The sequence below is a fragment of the Vanellus vanellus genome, assembly GCF_965231255.1.
Source record: "Vanellus vanellus genome assembly, chromosome: 2".
Taxonomy (NCBI): Eukaryota; Metazoa; Chordata; class Aves; order Charadriiformes; family Charadriidae; genus Vanellus; species Vanellus vanellus.
Genome location: NC_138906.1, coordinates 99,699,999 through 99,714,837, shown reverse-complemented (window position 1 = coordinate 99,714,837; position 14,839 = coordinate 99,699,999). Strand labels below are relative to the sequence as shown.

Below are 14,839 nucleotides of genomic sequence, written 5' to 3'. Positions count from 1 at the left end.
GTGTGACTTCTGAGGTTTGACTGTCTCACAGTTGAGAATGAGTTTAATACTAAGACAGTCACCAGATTTACACTTTGAGAAAAGAATAAGGACCAGAAGAAAATTCTGTGGGCAGAGAGAATGGGCTGTCATAGGTAATGCTGTCCTCCGAGTTCTATGTGTTACTTGTAGATAACTACAGGTTCCAAAATATTTGGAAGGGAAAACGCTGTAGTGTAGCGCTGTTTATTTGATTTGGGCTTTGGTGGAAACAGGAACAGTAGAAGCTGCTGGGGGGGGGCGGGCGGGGAGCATGGGAGGGTTGAGTTGACTTGGATGTAGGAAAGATGAGAGAAACATAGTGGTCCAACATCCTGCCAAGCCTTCCTAGAGACAAATGAAGGTAAAAGCCAAGCCAGCCCTGGACGCTTGAGGTTTAACATACCACTCCCCAGCCTTGTTTATGGTGCTAATACTTACTGCTTGTTTTTCTAATAGATTTTTTTCTATTCTGTTTATAAACCAAAATGATAAATCTGGAGTCACTTGACCTCTGAGACCATCCCTAATTCTATCATATGTACAGATTGATTAAAACATGTGAGGAGTATCAACACCAGGAAAAAAGGCATTGTAAACAACGATGAACAGCAACATGTTTTTCTCATGTGGAAAATCTGTTTATCATCTTTATTGGAGTGCCTTCATTTTTCTAAGGCATTTATACTGCTGCTGGCATATGTACGCCAAAAAGTTAGTAAAAATTCGAAATAGTCCATGAAATTTCAGAATTAAGTGTTAATTGCCGGTTTAAAAAGTGAGTAGAGTCAAATTGGAAAGACTGAGTGACAAAAGGTTTTTTAACCTTACTATCAAAGTATTGGCCTTCAACCTCCAGTAATTGATGGTTCCATCCTGTCTAGCAAGCCTTAGTCACCTTTCTGCCTGTATCTACTTCTTGCCCCAAGAGAAAAGTGTGACAGGTGATTGCTCTGGAGTGGTACAGTGTAACTGTTGATGTCCCGAGTGTGTTGTAGCTCTTCTCTGTTTCTGGTCCTGCTTAGGGGGATGGATATTCAAATCTAAGAATTAGTTGGTAGACAGTTATAAGCATCCAAGGTTTTGCAAAACCTGAAAAATAACCCTAAAATATACTTCTTAACACTTACAAACATTAAATTAGTTGCATGAGTTTCAAAGACTGATAATAAATTACCCTACAGCCTTCCAGCTTCTTTGAGACAAGAATTATGAACGTAGTTCATATTAGAACTGTTACATTACTGAATTGCTGTGGTACAGAAATCTTCCTTAAATATTCTCATTTCCTTTCATCTTTTGTGGTAAGGATTTCATAAAACGTTTTTGTTCATTTTTTGCTTGGAGGTATATAGATCACTGGCTTTTTCTAGAACTACTTGATATATCAAGATGTATATAGAAGTTCATGCTTAAACTGCATAAGGTGGAATTACAGTAAATAGGCCAACAGTCTTCTGTCATATCAGCCGTTCATTTAAATATTAATAAGCCTTCCGTTTTTTTCTGTCTAGTGCTTTGGCGGTGCTTTAGTACTGTGGTAATATTTCTTTTCCTTTTGGATGAACAAACAAGTTTATTGGTACTGATCCCTGCAGGCATTGGTGCAGTTATTGAGGTGAGTTCTTAAAGCTGTAGAACCAAATACCAGTATTTGCAGCAACATCCATACTTTATTGTAGAAAAAGAATGCTAAAATAGTTACTGAAAGGCTACTGCTGCTGTAGTATGCTGTCTTAGCAGCATTGTTTAACTGGCTTTCAGTGGTAAAGGAGATTGTCTTCCTTTATCGAATAACTAAACTGGAAGTATCAGATTTTTCTGGGATGGGCCAACAGATATTGTGGAAACCAAACCTAGAGCTATGCTGAGGTTCCTTCCTGTCACGTCAACTGATAGGCATCACTCCTGACCAGGCATGTATAACCATGTCAACAAGGCTTCACGGAAACATTTGTCAAAGAGCAGGCTGTATGCCATCAGACCCAGTGCCGTGGGTTACAGGTACTGCTTAGAAGCCTGCTTTATGCATAGTGAAGCACAAAGTCAACAGTAATGGGAAGGGGACAGCTCTCTACCTAGCATTGTTTGCAGATGGAATTACTTCTCAGTATTTAAAATAAATTCAGGACTCGTGTAGTCAAAAATTTCACAAGTCTGTTATAGTTGCAGGTACAAAACAGTTCAGAATTTTTAGTTAGTGATTAAATTGTATGCAAAGTCACAAAGTAATACCCAAATTTCAGCTTATTGTATGACAGATTAAGGTCTTGCGAAAACTATGAACAGTGGTGTGCTAAGTAATACCATTTCCTTGACTGTAACATTATTTTTCAGTAAGTTGAGATTTTTAAGTCTGATGTGTTTCTATGTTTTAAGTTTTCTGTATCAGATTTTCCAGTGTTTTTATTCCTATAAATAGTTTTATATTTCAAACTTTCTTTAGCTGTCTGAAATCTTAACAGTTTCAGGTATTGGTTTTGGATTGCAGGCTGGGGGAACTGGGTTGAAAGGATTATATAGGAACTCTGTGTGGGACACTTAAATGGAGAAGTGTTCTGTAGGTTCTGTTGCAGTAACATGTCTTTCATCTCAAGTGATGGTGAGATAACAATAGAATTTGTCTGCTGGGAAGAGCTTTTTCACAAGTTGTTCTTAACACCTGTGTCACATGCAGTACTAATAGCGACATTGCTTCTGTAATAAGGAATTTTCTTGCTTGCATCAAAGATGACAGTAAAGGATCATCTTTACCATATTGCATTTTTTTCTTTGGAAGTTATGATGGGTGAGAAGAGAATATTGGTGTATCTAAAGTTAAACAAACAAACCTTGTCCACCAAAAGCTTCATGGAGTGTAGCTCTCCTGCTGAGCTTACTGCATTGCCTAAGGTGTTGAATGCGTATAGCAGAAGTAAATTTTTAGGTGCACTGAACCTTTGGTTACATTAGGGTCAAACTGTTTCAGCTTTACATTAAGCAGCCAAACAGTTCTGTGGATTCACTGACTTTTGCTTGTAGCCCACTAATGAAATGTAATGACCATGTAAGTGCCTACTTGATCGCTGTTAGGAGTTCTGAAGCACCTTCATCTTGCAGATCCCAGCTGACCTTGAAGGCATGTAAAAACTTGCTTGGCGGGTGGTTACTGGAGAATTCTCTGAATGCTTGACCTGGAGTGCGTGCTGGTGCTGGGAGTAGCTAACCCCCACCTAAGCACTGCAGTCCAGATGTCCTGGAAGGACTACATTATTTCACTTAAAGTACATCATCTGATAAGGAGACTTAGTAGTGCACACTCCCAGTGTTGTACTTGTCTGGGGACATGGAATTTGGTTTGTATAGAAATGTAGGCAGTGTGCTGCAATCGGGCTGTTGCTGCTTTATGCAATGGTGCTTAAAATAGATAATTCTGGGGTCTTGATTCTGAGTATCTGAATCCTGTGTAAGACATTCCTTTGGCTAATTCCTTATGTGCACATTTTGGTTTTGCTCATCACAGCTCTGGAAAGTGAAGAAAGCTTTGAAAATGACAATCAAGTGGCAAGGCTTGAGACCCAAAATTCAGGTATAGTAGACATTGTCCTGTTAATGATTACACTCTTGAGCTTTCCATCTGTTTCCAGGTTACTGTGCAACTCGGCTTTCAGTGAAATGAAGATTAAACTTAAAAGTTCATTAACTTAAAAGTTTCCTATGTACATCTTCTCTTTATGGATGGCTTAATCCAAAAGCTGGATGAGCATTTTCGAACTTAAGAATTTCTTTGATGAATCCTGTAGAAGAAAAAGCTGTTTGTGTGTATTTATGGTATGAGAAACTTCAGAACTCCTCTGCCAGTCCTGCTAAATCTTAACAGGTGGGTCTGTGCTCCCACCACTGTGTTACAAAGGCACTTTTATCTGGCGTCACGATTTGAAGTAAGAAACTGAGTTTTTCATGAAGCTTGAGGTATAACTTGTCCATTGTGGAACTAGTAGAAGATGTGACATGTTCTGGGGACAGGACAATCTTTGACAAATCCTCTAGGTAAAAATTTAAGTCCTGAGACTGCAGGACATGCAGAGGCAGCTGGGATTCAAATTAACACTTTTTAAAGAACTGTCTATATTGAAAGTTTCTCTTGTTGGTAAGAGAAACAGCTGTCTAGTTCAGCATTTACTTCACAAGAAGTACTAGGGTTTTGCGCAGCTTGAAGTCTAGGCATCTTGAGTTGCTCATAGCTCTGGTTGTTCCTTTGTCAGTATTCAAGGAACTGTTTAAGCAGTCAAAATTTCTAGAGGTGCAGAGGTAATCCATAACTGACCTCTTTGTGCATAAAAATTATTATGGTTTTTAATAATGGCTTCCTGTATCTGTCAGATTCTTAGCCACTTGGCGTTACTTTTGTTTTGTGAACCCTGTTGTCTCAACAGCGTTTTCCTAAGCAAAGAAATCTTGGATCTTTGGTGAAAAGTACAAAGGAAAAAAAATAAACTTGTTTGTCTATCCTGTATTTGGCAGGCTGCACAGGACATTTATATGACTCTCTTGTACAGAAGCTTGTAAGAACTTTGAACTGTTACCTAGCTTAATGTCTAAGCAGTTTAGTTTGCAGTTTAAATCTCTTTAGGGAGTTGGACAGCGAGTGCTTTTTCCCCTAGTTCTGACTTGATTATGCATTTTATATGTATTGCAGTTTGGCACATACAATGACTCTGAAAAGAAGACTGAGGAGTATGATACCCAGGTAAGAGGGAATCCTGTGACTTCTGATCTATAAAGTCTACATGTGTGACCTGCTGATTGACTTGTTTCACTCTTTATTGTTACAATTGCATTTTCCACTTTTGCATAGTTGTCAAGTGGATCATCATTATGTGGCTGATCAGATAGTGAGGATTCATTCTAATAATTTATGAGGAGGAACAGTGAAAGAGTTGTTAGCTGAATTTGGTTGAAACATTTCTCTGAGAAGCAGAATTGTAAGTGACTTAGCTGAAGAGAAATATCCTAAAGGGTATTCATTCGTAAATTTGAAAATTTATATTTGTACTTGTTATGTATACTGGAGGAATGTTCATGTACTTCCTGATTTCTGAAAGTAGTTGAAGAAATCGGGAAGTTAAGCAGAGAGCTACTCTTAGACTCTGATCTTCATGCTGTCCCTCATTGCTTATGCTCTAACATCCTTGGTGGTCTGAACTGAGCATTGGAATTTTCACCACCTTCTCTAGAACTGGAAGCATACTGGAATTAATAGTACACATGTGGAAATAGAAAAGATTTTCAGGAAAAAAATTATGTGGCTGTCTTCTAGTTCAAGCCATGACAAATCTGTATGTAAAATGTAAACTAACAAACTATTTTCATTGTCTACTAGGCTATGAAATACTTGTCATATTTGCTCTATCCACTATGTATTGGAGGTGCAGGTTACTCCTTGCTGAATATCAAATACAAAAGGTACTGTAAATCTATAAACGATCTTATACAGAGTTGAAACATTCCCCATGATATGATAATTAGGATGGCAATAGCAAGCAAAAGCGTTTTCAAGAGAGGGCTCTGTATTCCTTTAGAGGCGTGGGCCTACAGCAATATCTTGATACTTCAGCAGGAGCTGAAGACTTAATATTTCATGAAAAGGTGAAACTCCTGTCCACTTTCACTCAAAATAATACAGCTAGTTCATTTTGTATTGGAGAGATGCAAGCAAGTATGCAGCTGTGAGAGTCTGCAAATACAAGCATGGTGATGGCCCTATAGACATATTTTTTAACAGTCTTTAGGCCCCGAAGGGATGGGAGGAAGAGCAAGCACTACCTTAAAATAACATCAGGAAGAACTGATGTCGCAGCATACGTGGGCCGTAGTACTTGTACTAGGGGCAATTTCTGGGTGTTAGAAAAATATTTTTTTTCAAAAGGTTCTTAGGAAGGAGCTAACAAAAATTTTTAAATTCTGCTTTTCTCACAGAATTCCTGAATTCATTCAATATCGCAAAATATTATATGCCAGGTGTTTGTAGCTGTAGCTACATGCTGTATGCCAGGTGTTCTTAAGCTGTAGCTTAAGAAAGTGAAAACAATTGATACCATAGAATTTTTGTCGTTGTTAAATCTATTTGTAAGGAAATGTGATGGAACAAGTAATCTTAACAGTGGATTATCCTTTAATCTTGCAGGCATTTTCTGATGCATTTTTTAGATGCTTGTGGATTAGTGAAATGCTGCTACAGCTGTAACATTGCTATTAACAAGTCACTAACAAAGCCTTGCAAGTTTAATTTTAAATGATCTAACCTGAGCATCACAATTACTAGCTGTTCCTACTATCACAAGCAGAAATATAGAATTTGGCCACTATCTGTAACACTACTGTTATGTTGTTAAGGTTGTGCTCCATTGAACATCTGGGAGGGGTTTTTAGATGTAAAGAAGGAAAAATGTTGGCTCCTTGTATTTACCTTTGGGTTTTTTAAGTGCCTACTATAGTGTACTTTGCACTGAATGGTATTTGTTGTTTGAAATTGGGTAAGTCCTTATAGTGCTGTATTAAGTGTCTCTTCAGTATTTAGAATACAGTGTTACCTTTGCGAGCCTTAGTACTGTTAGGGTTCAGTGCGCAGTATTATCTGATGTCATTTTGGGTGCAGACGTCTTAGAACATTCTGAAAAAGTATGAAAGCAGTTGATAAAGCTCTCCAAACTTGTTGGATGCACTGATAAACATCCTTTGCTTAAACTGTTAGCACCTTCCCTGGAGCCCTTCCTAATCAAAGGAAGATGCGGGGTGTTTAGTTCTTACGTAAAGTCATTCACGACATAGCCATTTCTTGGAGTAGTCAGCACACAGCCATGTAGAGGATTACAGGTATATATTTTTGAATAACTGGACTGTCTCCTTTGTTTGTAGCTGGTACTCCTGGTTGATTAACAGCTTTGTCAATGGTGAGTCCCTTCTTTCTATTCATATTTCTTCAAATGGAAACCAAGACTCAAAGTAGAAAATTAACTGCTGTCAGCTGGACCAGTGTAATATGGAGCAATAACTTGACTGTAGGTTCCAAAACTATGACAGTGATTGAGAAAGGGAGAAAAATCAACCCAAAGTGAAACAAAAGGATTAGATGCATCTTCTCTCTTTAGGAAAATGAGTGTAAATCTCTAATTGTGAAAGTATAGTTGTGTAGTGTACTGCTGTTGTGCATTTGTCTGTAAGTTTTCCATCTTTTATCTTCAGGAGTGTATGCTTTTGGATTCCTGTTTATGCTGCCCCAGCTGTTTGTAAACTACAAGGTAAGATTGAAAAGTGATAAAAGACTACTTTTTTAGTCTCTTCTTCCAGAATTTATTACAAATTGATATTTTTAATCCTAGATGAAATCTGTTGCACACTTACCATGGAAGGCTTTCACATACAAAGTAAGTAAAGCTCTAATTTAAAGATTGGTGCATATTATTTGAAAATAATTTTCTGTGAGAAACAGCTTCGTGTTATGTAGCTTAAGGCTGACAGTGCTTTGCTTGTTTTAAGAACTAAACTGACAATAATACCAAATTTGTTTGCAAATGTCTTTTAAAAAAAAAAAAAACCACAATCAATGTTTTCCATTTTTCATAATAACTTCTATATCATGAGAATACCTGCATCCTAGTTTTGCTGATAATAATATTGCTTTTTGTACTGTCAGCTGTCTTGCGCGGGTTCAAATGTTGGTCCTGCAAATAAACTAATCAGTCTCAATTTAATACATTATTTTAGGAAGGGAGAGGTTACATTAACAAATGATAGTTCTCGAGAAACAGATAGGACCACTAAGAGACCTTATTTTGGCCGGTTCCAGGAGCTACCAGAGATTGAAGTAATGTACACACTGTTCTCTGCTGGGGTTGGTAATTCTGAGCTTCTGGGCAGTGTAGTGACAAATGTGTGGTGGGTTATTACACGGTGGAAAAGGGCTGCACTGTGGTGTCCCCATTGCTTGAACTGCCCTTGTGAGAAATAATGAGATGCTGTAGCAAAGCCTAACGCCAGACCTTGGAGGAGGGGAAGGTGAGCTTATTTCAAAACAAAGTCAGCTTGCTAAAACTCTGATACCTGCATAACCACAAGCACCCATATGTGTGTCCGAGTGGTTTGTGTAGTATTCAGGCACCAAGATGGATGTAAGCTGAGGTATCCCAGTCAGGATTCCTTGCACTGGTATGGGGAACAAGGGATACCCACTGTTGAGTTTCTCTGTCTCCTACATTCTTCCTCAATTGACAGCCACCTGCTAGTTTTGTTCTTGTACCCCTAAAAAGCCGATACTATTTTGACTCCATCCTTTCCCACCTCTGTGAGTCATTAGGATTTTTGTCAGTTGTTTTCCTGATCATTGTGTCCTGAGAAGGCCTAGGTGGATGTGCTGGGACCATCAAGACCTTGATGACATCAACACATGCTATGTTTTCTTCTGCTTCCACTCACAAATGCTTTAATTTATTCTTCCTTTGTGCAGATGTATTACAATTCTCCATATCATCGATACTTTAAAAGACACGGTATTCTCCATAACATCATAACATCAATACTTTAAAAGACACAGTATTAAAAACTGCTCAAGACATGTTGTCCAATTCTGAATAGATGATCTGGGACAAAAGAACTAAAATCTTAAAATTTCAAGTGTGTTTCATAGCTTTTCCATTTCTGTAAGCCTGCAGCAATTGCCCAACTTTCTGCTGCCTTAATATTTTTAAGGACTCACGGAGCATCTAGGAAAACAGATTGAAATATAGCTGATAGCAGAACAGCAACTAAACAGTGTTCCATATGGAAATATAGTAAAAAAAAAAAAAGAAATAAATAAACAAACAGCTACTGTGTCAGACATACTAGGCAAATCGGCATGTTTCTTAAGAGGGGAGTAAAAGGTGTATTAGTGAAGTAATTTTGCAATTTTACTCCAGCAACAAAATGCAATAACTGAGCAGAGACATCAGCAGCTAAATAAGCAACAAAGGGACAGCATTCAAGCAAGTAAAGCAGTAGAACTCTCTTGCTGAATAGCCTTTTCTTACAGAGCATTTATGGTTCCTGTTAAGATGCCAGAGGCTACCCACAATAAAGGCTTGTGTGCATGTAGAAAGAAGTATGTGATGTTTTCAATTATGTTTAACTTACTGGTCTTTGGAGGGGGTAATTTACTGTTTCCTAGCGGGTATTTACATTTGCTTGCTCTCTTCTGTGCTTTGAAGAGTGGAAAGAATAGTCTGAGGTCTCACCTGCAATTGTTGTTTTAGAGAGCTTTGGTTTTTTCCTTAATTTGAACTCTTTCCTGTTTTCCTTGGCAAAAATGAAGATCAGTCTAACTTTCCGGTCTCTGTAGTCTTTACGTTTATGCTCTTTATACTTTTATGAGGAGTACCTTCAAATGAGGTAACCTCAAAAGAAAACTAGCTAGACTAAATACTGCTAGATGGGCTGCCTTGATGCATTCAATCTCAACGGCTTATGAGGACTGCCTAAACGCCTGAAGCCTGGCGTGCTAAGCTTTTTCTTCCTTTCATCATTGTAGGATCACTCACTTGGGTGTTGACTTGGAAAGGCTGCCTTTTCCAACTTGCCAAGTTTTTTTGTTCCATGACAAACCTTCTTTGCACAGGCTTGAGAAGTGCCATCCATGTTCTTTGATCACTTCAGATTGATGGATTTGTTTTGACTTGCGAGAAGGAGCTTTCCTGTTGTAATTAATCAGAACTCTCTCCTGTCCAACACCCCCATCTTCTGCTGATGCTTTGTTTAATCATATAAACATTGGTTTGTTTTGAAGAGTGATTCCTCCTCTGTGTAGAGAGTACATCATTTTCCCCATTCTTGTGGTACGGGTTAATGTACAACTTGCTAATATTGAAAGGAGAAGACAGGATACTGACTCTGTTAACCCAACAGTGAATATTCTTCGCTGGATTTGTTTCCTGCTGTTTTTAGTGAGTTAAACAGTTTATTGCAACATGACTACTAGAGCTGGGGCACTGTAAGAGTTGATTTCTACTCATTCCTGTAGGCCAGAGCCAGATCCAGAGGAGCTGCCCTTCTGTGACTTTCTTTACTTTCTCTGACAAAATAATTGTTGTATTTGCATGCTCTGAGGCTGATTGCGTTGCTTTCCCAGCAGATGTCTGGGAATTTAAACTGTCTCACTCAGGAAGAAGTAGTGAGAAAATACTTCATTATTGCTTCAGAAACAGAACCTATAGTATGCCTAGTTGAGTGGAAATGATGTAGAAAATTGTGTCTTGGATAAGGGATGGATGATTACTTCCAGGAGAGTGCTGAAAATATTTTAAAATCTCTCTAAGGCTGTCAAGTTAATGTTCTTAAGAGCAGTAAATTAACAATTTTTTACACAAATTTCAAATTCCCACAGAAAATGGAAGTGAGCTGACATTTTGTAAATCTTAAATCATTTGAGTAATGAATGATTAAAAGTCTTTTTGCCGATTTCTTTTAAAGATTTCACTGAAGTTGAATCCATGTTTTTCCCCTTGCATGACAATACTCTCATTTACCTGAAGTAGTCCTACTTCCTTTTTACTTGTAACTATGATTGTGTGGCCCAGGGTAGACAGTATGGTCTTCATTAAAAGAAAGCACTTTAAAGTTTGCATGAAATATTTTTTTAGCATAACCCTTAAATACTTTTATAAATATGAAAGTAGTCTGTGTTCCTACTGAAAAGTATAGTTCTAGGAAGTCTGTTTCCTGTAGCTTTGTATCACGGATAACTTCCTTTCTTCCCAGTCAACTGAAGTATGCTCTTCTTTTATTTGTAGGCATTCAACACCTTTATTGATGATATATTTGCTTTTATCATCACTATGCCAACATCTCATAGGCTGGCGTGCTTTAGAGATGATGTCGTGTTCCTGGTCTATCTTTACCAAAGATGGTATGCCTTTCTTTAATACTCATCAGATTTTTTACGACGCTGTAGATGGTTGCAGTCTTTTTGCTATAAAGAGCTACGAAATAGCTTGGGATAGACTTCAAGCAGAATTTTTATACCATAGTAATATATAGTATGGTCTGGATAATGGTAGTTGTGTATATGCCTAGTCAAGGGAATGTTGAGCAGGGGATCCTGAAAAGGAGAACTCAATACAAATCAGAGGAGCAAAAGCACTTTCCTGTAACTGATGGTATTCTTGGACATTTTTTAGCATGCTAAGAGAGTAGTCAAGAAATTCCTTTTCCCACAGCACTCTCAGAATTTTTGTCAATTACCCCTTCTCCTTCCTCAAAACAGCTGTCCTCCTTTTCAGCAGATGGTTTCACATTCACAAGTCACCAAACAAAATTAACCTGAAACATGAATACCTGAAGTAAGGTGAAGGAGAGCAATTTTTAAGCATGTATTCACAAATCCTCTTAGGAGCTCTGGGCTTCCAATCCTTGCTGAGGGGCTACATGTCTACATCTGAGGCATGCTTCCCAAGTTGCTCTGCAAGGCAGTAGCGAAGGATGTTTTCTGATGAGGGATTGCCCTGCTCTGCTTTCCTTTTTATCGAGTTTCCAAACACAAGTTATCAGGTTCTTTTCCAAGTTGAGTATCTGGCAAGTTTCAGATTCACTAAGTAACTAAAATCGGATGGGGAAGGCAGCTGTATGCAGTAATCACTGAAATATTGTTCATAAATGAAGCTACAGAAAGTGTATTCTTGTTCCCAAGAATAAATATTTATTTGTAGAGCAAAGAATTTTAAGCCTAGTTCACATTACACCAGAATATATGGATGTGTATATTTAATCATTAATACTAAATGCAAACTTCAGTTTTAGATTTATATAATTGCCCATAATTGTAGTAAAACAGCCACAAATGCGTATAGAGAATATGATGAGAAAGGAATTAACTTTTCAAATTAAGTACCACAGAACTGCTTAATTGCTCCAGGTAGCAGACAATATTGTAACTAATAATTTGGGTTTTTTTCTGCCAGGCTTTATCCTGTGGATAAGAGCAGAGTGAATGAGTATGGAGAATCTTATGAAGAAAAGCCAAAAAAAAAAGCTCATAGAGAATAACTAAGAATTGAAGAAGATTCTGACCCCTGGACTCTTACTGGCTTCATGTATTATCTGGTCTTAAGGAAGGAAAAACTTATTTAATAAGAGTATTTTTAAAGCTTATGACAGAACTACATGGACAATACATCTTCTATATTGCCAAAATCTAGTTTTGATATCCTCCTATTTCAAGATCCTCTTTTGTCCTCACAAGGTCCACAGTCTGCCAGATGTCACTAAATAAACTTCCTGCATTTAAAACTTCTCTTCGCTGAAAACCTAAGTGTCCGGACCATTGCAATTAATATCCAAATCTATGTTTTTAAGACAACTCACTAACTGGAAGTGTGATGCCCGTGCCACTAGGCTATGAAAAGTGAAAAAACAAGCCAGTGTGTTACAGCAGAATCGAGCATTATTGCCAAACTATAGAGGCTGTCAAAAATAAAATGTATAATATTGGATTATATGCTAATTACAAATCATTTTCATTTGATAATGGAGACAATGGAAATTCTAGAAATCATTATTAAAGTTGTATGTGGGCATTTAAGTTCATAGCTTTAAAAAAAATTGTTGGGAATATAAGGAGAGAGAGAGGGAGTAGTTAGAATTCAAGTTCTTCCACGTTTTTAGCCCACAACATGGCAGAGGGTTTCAGTTCTCTTAAACTGAGTGAAGATGTGAAAAAAAAAAAAACAACTGTAACATGATTTCGTTCAGTATGTATCCATGTTTATATAAATCTTTCTGCATTGTTGACAAATCTTCTGATTTCTTGGCGTAGCAGGTATTCATATAATGCAAATCATTGTTACGTGCTAGGAAAGTCTCTTAATACGTTTTAAATTCTTCTTAATGTGGTACCTCAGTGACCTACTAGGCCAATTCTCTCATGTTTCACAGGGAATAATTCCTTGGTCTTTCCCCTCTCCCTTCCTGCCCTGTTCTATTTATAAGATGAAATGCGCATCATTCAAGTGGAATGATTTTGCTCAAATACAATACAGGTTCAACAAACTACCTGGAGACAGAGGGAAAAAAAAAAAAAAAAAAAAAACACAAAAAAAAAAGGCAAAACAGCCTGGTGAAGAACAGGTATCTTCCTTTCACACAATTTAAAATCCATATTCCATGGGAACAATTCATTAAAAGGGAGGTATTTGATCCGTTTCTTTCAAGTAAGTACAAATAATCAGGTTGTTATTACACCAAAATTCAAACATCACAGCTATATCTAGAAACCATGGTTCTAGATTTTTAAAAGCAAGTTTCTTAGTAACAGTAAGTGAATTATAGAGTGGATTCCTTTCAGCAGCAAATAAAATGCAATTAAAAAAAATAATCTAAAAGACAGAATTCTGATTTCCAGTTTCAGTTTTGCTTTGGTCACTAAGTTTACAAATTAACCCCAATGATTCTTAAGTTTCTTTATTAAAATGCATGCTGTTTGTGCAAGGCTATTAAATTTCAATTTGTCATTGATTGAAAATAGTAATTGAATAACCTTGAAGAACATGGATCTACTCCTATAGTCTGTAACCACTTTATGGAGCGGATTTTATCAAGTTCTGGTACTGCAGAAGTCTGAACATATAAATACTTGGGTCCCCAAAAGATACAGAAATGTACCTAACTTCTTTTGTTACCGTCTATAGTCTTTCTTCTACTGAAGTCCTTACATGCCACTGGCAATGGAAGGAGTCTCGAAGAGAATATTTAACTCATGTTAAGGTCTCTTTACATTGTTAACTGGAACTAAGGAGGACTTGATTTTAGCATTAAACATATATAAATAAATCTATGCAAAACCAGGGTTGCATTTGCTATATTTTGTACCTGGTTTGGATTTGTTTCGAAGCAGCTCTTTCCTGTTAGGCAAATTAATTTGGGACTCCTATTTCATAATAATAAGTAAATGTAAATGTGTGAAAAATTTTCCTGATATAACTAATGCATATAGCAGATTCCCTTTTTGTGCCATTTCAAAACAATCAAGTTACTGGCTCTTCTAGAATAGCTTCTGAAAGTCCGGAATACCATATTCAGGTATTTCTAATGTTTCATCACTCATTTTTGTATGTAGCTGTTGAAAAATCACTCTTGCACTTTCACATACTGTGAGTTTATTGGTCTTCTGTCTTGCATTTCTGATGACAATGACCTCATAATATCGTATACAGTAGTCATAAAGAATATAAAATTAGAACATTTTAAGTCTTTAAAATGAATGAGACTTTCCTGTTCAAGTCATTATTTTATGTATTCCATTTCCAAATAAAAGACTTGGCATACGGGATAGAGAGTTACCTTTTGTTGTTGGAAAGACAGTGAAAAACTACCTAAGCAGTGTAACTTTTGAAATACTACATGAAATGTGTTAATTTTCTAGTTGCAGAAATTGCACCAGTTTAAACCAAAAGTGTGGTTCTATATGTGGTTAATGCAGAAGAAAAACTTCCTATATAGAGAATTTCATTGAATGTATTGCAGCTCATGCCAGATTATCCGTATCTGTGATCTATTTAAGAGGTCAAGAATAAGTTAAAAACTTCCTCACTTCTAACAAGGTTAACTGCAGTAAGCAACGTGGTGACCATCTCACGTTCTCATTTTCATTAGGCTTGTAATGGCTTTGGAAGTTAAAAGATCACAGTGATTTGGGGTTGGGGGCGGGGCTATTTTAGAGTTAATTTGGGCAAATCATCATATGCTTCTGGGAGATACTCTTGCACAGGACTTATCAGTGCATAACAACATAGTAATCATGATTCTCTCAGGGTGC

The 14,839-nt window shown here is 37.2% G+C and overlaps 1 protein-coding gene across 2 annotated transcripts in view; it reads left to right on the top strand.

Annotated features, from left to right (window-relative positions):
* CLPTM1L (CLPTM1 like) overlaps positions 1-14,334 on the top strand; it is a gene marked incomplete at its 5' end in the record, with an annotated part of 29,481 nt that extends 15,147 nt beyond the window's left edge. The window contains 9 exons of one of the 2 annotated variants that reach the window (XM_082479795.1): positions 1,533-1,636; positions 3,521-3,586; positions 4,697-4,747; positions 5,381-5,463; positions 6,916-6,950; positions 7,243-7,298; positions 7,380-7,424; positions 10,821-10,936; positions 11,988-14,334. In XM_082479795.1, coding sequence (XP_082335921.1) covers positions 1,533-1,636; positions 3,521-3,586; positions 4,697-4,747; positions 5,381-5,463; positions 6,916-6,950; positions 7,243-7,298; positions 7,380-7,424; positions 10,821-10,936; positions 11,988-12,072 — 641 coding nt within the window. In that variant the 3' untranslated portion in view covers positions 12,073-14,334. The remainder of the gene's footprint in view (positions 1-1,532; positions 1,637-3,520; positions 3,587-4,696; positions 4,748-5,380; positions 5,464-6,915; positions 6,951-7,242; positions 7,299-7,379; positions 7,425-10,820; positions 10,937-11,987) is intronic. The other variant, XM_082479796.1, reaches the window with a different exon arrangement.
* Positions 14,335-14,839: the final 505 nt, after the last annotated feature.